Genomic DNA, 6,109 nt, shown 5'->3' with positions numbered 1-6,109 from the left:
GCTATGCTTCTGAATGGAGGTGCCCGTGTTAATCTTTAGATTTTTAAACGATTATTTTTTAACTATTTTAAATAAAGTTGTAAGCTAGAAAACAGGTGTTGTGGTACTTGGCACATGGGCAGCTGCCATTATTAGAGTTATTATTCTTTGGCTTGGATAGGAGTCGAGAGAAATGGTAGATAGAGTCACAATATTAATATCAAATATTTCAACCCTCCTTCCATGGACATGTGCCCTGGTTTATTCTCAAAGGTTCATTAAGGGATTTGGGAGGGGTTGTTGGTTTATTTGTTTAGTTTTCTTTTTTTTTTTCTTGACTGCTGGGGAGTAGGAGGGAGAGTATAAAGGGAGCGCAAATGTAAACATTCCTTTATCTTTTGTTCTAGCTTCCAAAGATAGATCACATCATAAGCTTTTCCTGGTCTTTGACATGTCAGGCTCTGGTATTCAGGGAGGAGACAGGAGAAAAATTAAGCCATGCTCGGTGGAGCCACGCTTCTCAGTGCGGAGGACTCTGAACTGCAGAATTTCCAAACTGACTGAGCTTGCTTTGAGCTAAGACAGGTCCCAAGAGCTGACCTTCTGGCAACAGAAGATCTGGGTCCTTGTCTCAGCACTGCTGCAAACTTCATCATGCTCAAGGATGTGTCCAAACAGAAGCTGGTCTCCATGGCTCCTCTCTCATGGTTCCCTGGGCTTGCAAGGAGGTTTGCTATGTAAGCCCTCATTGCTGCCCACCATCTCTGTAAGAGAAAGAGCCCACAAATCTGCCTGCGAAATGGAACCCAAACCAAGAGAGAGAGCAGTGAAGTCTGTTAGTCCTTTTCCTGTAGACAAGGAAACTGGAAGTGGCCCAGTCAGATTTTTATTTTGGAAATGGGGCGCTGAAGGCTAGTGTAAGGAATGACCTGGGCGATGAGAGACCTAAATGAGAGGAGAAGGAGGAGGTGGAGGAGGAGAGAGAAGAGGGCAAGAATGTGCTGAGTGTCTGAGGCGGGCATTGGCAGGGGTGTGGAAGAGGGATGGATAAGTGGAAGAGGCATTCTGGCGGCAGTGGCAAGGAAACCTGAGGACAAGTGTAAGGGATGAAACTCCAGCTGAGGGGGTTTCTCGGAGTTTCTGAATGGTCTCCTGGGTCATCCTCACAGATTCCATCAGTTGGAATGTGCGTGTGTGCAAGTATCCATATGTGTGTATATGTGTACATGTGTGTTTGAGAGCATGCACATGTGTACAGATGATTACACTAAAACCAGCAGAAGTTTCTTTCCCTTTATGATTTGTTTCCCATCCCCCCCCCAAAAAAAATCAGGGACAGAATGCATTTCAGTAAGCTGAGGATTCGTATTGGTTGAGTTCTAGTTAGTTACAGTTTTGCTGTAGCTAGGAAGCCCCATTGTTGCCCAGAGAGTATGTGAAATCCCTTTTCTCTCATGTACCACACTCCAGCCTCAGTTTCTTCATCCATAAGATGGAGGTAACAGTCCCTGTTCTACCCTTCTCATGGAGTCAGCATAAGGTTCAAGAGGGTGGATGTCAAGGCATTTTGTAAGTCACAGATCCAGACCAAATTCTGTAGCCTTGGCTCCTTGTGATAGACACTGATGCTGTTCCTTGCCAGCCTTCATGTCAGCCTTGGGATGCCTCCTTCCCAAGGCCTATGAGTCATGTAGTTTCCTAAGAACTTGGCTAGCCTGAAAGAGAGTAGGACCCACTACCCCAGAAGCCTAAGTCTTGTCTGTGCAACGAAACTTTTCTCACAGTGTTTGGGGCCTCCACTCACAGCCTATGCTCTCAGACAAACCAGGTGTAGCATTCCCAAATACCAGCTCCTTGAGGCAAATCTCACTCGCTGGCTTTTGTGGGGAAAAAAAAAGTGACAAGTGGGAGATGGCAGCTTCTTTTCCAGCTCTAGGCCCCAAGGTAGACTATTCTAATACCCTTTGGCTACTTCTCAATGGGAAGAATGTGGGTTGCAAACAAGATAATTTTATCCCTATTTTACAGCCGGGAAAAGTGAGTCCCAGGGCGATTAACTAGTAGCCAGAGTCATGTATCAGTAAAGTCAGAGCAGAATTCAAGCAAACCAGCTGTCTGAGACACACCCTTTCTACCCCACCCCCAGCATGGTTTTTCCCTTTAAGGCCCTTGTGGCTGAAGCAAGTACCATTACCCTTTACAAAGAGCAGGAAGCTGCAAAACGCCCTCAGGAGGCAGCATGGCCTAAAGAGCCTCCTTAATGAAAAGTGGGGATTTAATTAAGAAAATGTCTGAATTCCAGCTACCTGCCAGTATTGGATAAAGTCCTGGAAAGGCAGCTGGCATGTAGAAGGGCCAAGCTGTGTGTGTAACCTTGAGTGTTACGAAATCATCTCGTGGACTGAGTGTAAACACAAGATTCTTACGGAGATTTAGCTAAGGTGCCCCAGGAGCAAGCAGGCTGAAGCCAGATGCAGGGGTGCCAGGAGTGGCGCAGACAGCGTCAACACTGCTCTGTTCTCCAGCATCAACGCAGATGATCCCCCTTTGTAGAGATGTCCTGTCCCTGCTCACGTAGAGAAACTGGGGCTCAGGGTGGGTTAGAATCAGAAACAGCTGGGTCAGTAAGCTGAAAGGGGAAGAAACAGGACAGACATCCGGGAGAGTGGCAGTTGACTGTGGGCATCCTGGCTGATGGAGTGATTTCATAGGATACTTGCATAGCTCGGACTTGAGTCCCAGTTTGTGTGCCAAGAGCCCCTCAGAAACGCAGTGAACATTTACAGAGCTATCCCACATGTTAGACCGTCTTCAGGGTGATTTTCGTGCCAAAGAGCTCAGTGTTCTTCTTATGATAACAAGAATGTGTTTATTCCCTTCTTATTCTTCCAGAAGCTGTCTCAAACGTCTGGGGAAAGGGCAAATGGCTCGCTCAAGCCTTCACCCGGGACTGAGGAGTAAGTTATTCCTAAGTAAGTAATATTCCTTCCAATATTGTAGCCTGTGATAGAAGCCGTTAGAGCCATCTTGGTCTGTGTACCCACTGAGAGTAAAATTTAACTGGAAAAAAAGAGATTGATGTCATTCAAAGGACTAAATGGAGTCCCTCTCTGTCTCAGGCATTTGAATTACCAAACTGTGTAGAGTTTTAAAAGATATTTTGTTTCTATTTTTTATATTACAGTGTTGTGCCTGCTTGTATATATGCATACATGTGTGTGTGTGTGGTGCCCACAGAGGCCAGAAGAGGGAGTTACAGATGGTTGTGAGCAACCATATGGGTGCTGGGAATCTTTTAAAGAGCACTGGGTGCTCCTAAGTGTTGAGTCATCTCCCAGATCCTGCATGGATATTTACCTTTACCTGGCTGTCTGGAGAAAACTTAAATGTCGTAATAAGGGGAAGACTCTGGCAAGGACAGGTAGGTATCATCTTGCCCATTTCGGGAAACTGAGGCTACTGAGAAGGAGAACTACTGTTGGTTTAGAGGCAGAGCCAGTCCTGTACATAAGTCTCTGTTCTTCATAACTTCCTGGGAGTGGTTCTAAAGGACAGCAGCAGGGAAAGCAGGCAGCCCTGTTGAGAGGGATGTAAGGGAGTTTCATAAAGTTTGAACGCTGACCACTCCTTAACCCCAACTCCGGTGCATGCTTTAGCTAATCCCCGTGTGAACCCATGCCTTTCTTTTTCATCAAGAGTAGAGCATAATGCAAAGACCCAACCAGACCTTTGTAACAGAGTTCATCCTTCTGGGCTTCTCCCTGAGCCCCAGGACCACACCTCTGCTCCTGTCAGCCTTTCTGGTGGTTTATCTGTTGATTATTCTGGGCAATGGCTTGATCTTCATCCTCATCTGCTTGGACTCACACCTCCATACCCCTATGTATTTCTTCATTGGCATTCTTTCCATGTTGGACTTAGGCTATACCACCACAACTGTGCCCCAGATGTTGGCACATCTGGCCAGCCAGAAGAAGACAATCTCTTACTCCAGGTGTGTGGCTCAAATGTACATTTTCTTGGTGCTGGGTGTCACAGAGTCTTGGCTCTTTGCCATCATGTCCATAGACAGGTATGTAGCCATCTGCCACCCACTCAGATACAAGGTCATCATGAGCCCATGCCTATGTGCGGTAATGGCCATTTTCTGTGGGCTCTGTGGTGTCGCCTCTGCTCTTGTCTACACCATCTTCGCCATGCGCCTCCTCTACTGTGGCCCCAACAAGATCAACCACTTCTTCTGTGAAGTCCCTGCAGTCTTAAAGCTGGCTTGTGCAGACACCTCAGTCAATGACCGAGTAGACTTCATCCTTGGGTTTAGTGTCATCCTGATCCCCTTGTCCCTTATCCTTGTCATCTATATCAACATCTTTACTTCCATCTTGAAGATCCGTTCAGCACAAGGGCGACTGAAAGCCTTCTCCACCTGCGCATCCCATATCACTGTGGTCACCATGTTCTGTGTGCCAGCCATGGTCATGTACATGAAGCCTGGCTCCAAGGCCTCCCCAGAAGAGGACAAGAAGCTTGCCTTATTCTACAATGTCATTTCTGCTTTCCTCAACCCTGTCATCTATAGTCTCCGGAACAAGGATGTGAAGAGGGCTTTCCTCAAGGTAACAGGCCGGGGTAGACCCCCAGAATGAGCCCCTTGGAGGACACGGAAGCAACTCATTCTATATTATCATTGTCCAAGAACCGATCCACGTGATAGCAGCACCCATGCACACTCCCCTTTCTACCTCTCATTTCAGCTCTGTATAGGTCCTTTGGGGCTCACCCCCTACTCAGCTGGTGGAAGAGGACACTGAGAAATCTCTCCCAGGCACATCAGCACTCCCCCCCCCTTTGTTCTAGAGAGCCTAGGTGCGTCATAAAACAGGAGATGTCTGATCCGGAAAATATTTTACTAAACTAAAGGGAATGTGCCTGGGAGGATTCCCTGTGACCATGTCTTGAGAAAGGCTCACTGCCTTGTGGAGACCATGAATTCCTGGCTCAAGAGGAAGAATGAACCGAAATTCATTCTCTGCAATCTGGAGACAAGTAGAGATGGCTTGAGGCCAAGTGCAGCCTGATCCCACAGACCTACTAAGACTCATCTCATGCCACCTTCCTCCTTTATGCTGTATAAACTTGACTCTGTCATTGACTTTGTTATGGCTTGAATCTGAAATGACGCCCCCACAGGTTCCTGTATAACTGTTAGGCTTTGGGGCTCTGACCTGATCTATGGATTAAACCCTTGATGGATTCCTGATATGCTGGTGTTGTTGGGAGGTGAGAAAATATGGGTCATGGGAATATGTCCTTGGGGACTACATCATGCCTTGTCCTCTTTCTGTATTCTTTTTTCTTCTGTTCCCTGCCTGTAATGACTTGGGCAGAGATGCTTCACCCTTCTTTCCCTGACACAGTAGACTGAATCCTCTGAAATTATGAGCAGAATAAATTGTTCCTCCCTGAACTTGCTTTTCTTATTTGGTCACTGAAACATAAAGCTCACACACACAGAAAACTTTGAGTCTTCTCCAAACCAAGACTTCCACATATCCTGGTCTCTTTTCTTACCCTTAACCCAACTCTTCCACCTGCTCCAAAGGGCTGTTGACTCCTACTTTCCACCAGATTGTAGCTTAAACTAAGATTCCCAAATCAGACTTCCCATTTGCCCCAAGGAACCAAGCATTAGCCTTACAACCATCCTGTACTTTCCTCCCATGAGGAAGACAGGCTTGGTGGTGCACACCTTTAATCCCTGCACTCAGGGGGCAGAGGCAGATGGATAACTGAGTTCGAAGCCAGCCTGTCTACAGAACAAATTCCAGGGCAGTCAGGGCTATAGAGAAACCTGTCTCCAAAAACAAACAGCAGCAGCAGCAACAACAAAAAACAAATAGCCCAGCTGGTTATCAACTTCCATGGTAAGGACCATGGTAGTCTGGGTTACCCCTGCATCTGTAGGGTCTAGCCTCATGCTTCATGTAGTCTGGGTCACTGTTGCATCCTTAGGATCTAACATCATATGCTTCATGCTTATTGTCTCCAGTGAAGATGTTGTGGGTCCAAGAATGAATACCCCACAGTGGAAAGTTGATGGATTAGACATTACAAAATTTGGGAATCAGTG

At 46.7% G+C, this 6,109-nt stretch overlaps 1 protein-coding gene across 1 annotated transcript; it reads left to right on the top strand.

Moving 5' to 3' along the window:
* Positions 1–3,686: 3,686 nt before the first annotated feature.
* On the top strand, positions 3,687–4,974 carry LOC110539755 (olfactory receptor 2A2-like). The gene has a single exon (XM_021626572.2). The coding sequence runs from the start codon at positions 3,687–3,689 to the stop codon at positions 4,623–4,625; it is 939 nt and encodes a 312-aa protein (XP_021482247.1). The 3' UTR covers positions 4,626–4,974.
* The last annotated feature ends 1,135 nt before the right edge of the window (positions 4,975–6,109 follow it).

The sequence above is a fragment of the Meriones unguiculatus genome, chromosome 3, assembly GCF_030254825.1.
Source record: "Meriones unguiculatus strain TT.TT164.6M chromosome 3, Bangor_MerUng_6.1, whole genome shotgun sequence".
Taxonomy (NCBI): Eukaryota; Metazoa; Chordata; class Mammalia; order Rodentia; family Muridae; genus Meriones; species Meriones unguiculatus.
Note: the sequence above shows the minus strand (reverse complement) of the source record. Positions and strands in the feature narration are given on the sequence as shown.

Bases quoted from the DNA above. Each gene is read 5' to 3' on its own strand.
- LOC110539755 (XM_021626572.2), top strand. From the start codon at position 3,687: ATGCAAAGACCCAACCAGACCTTTGTAACAGAGTTCATCCTTCTGGGC.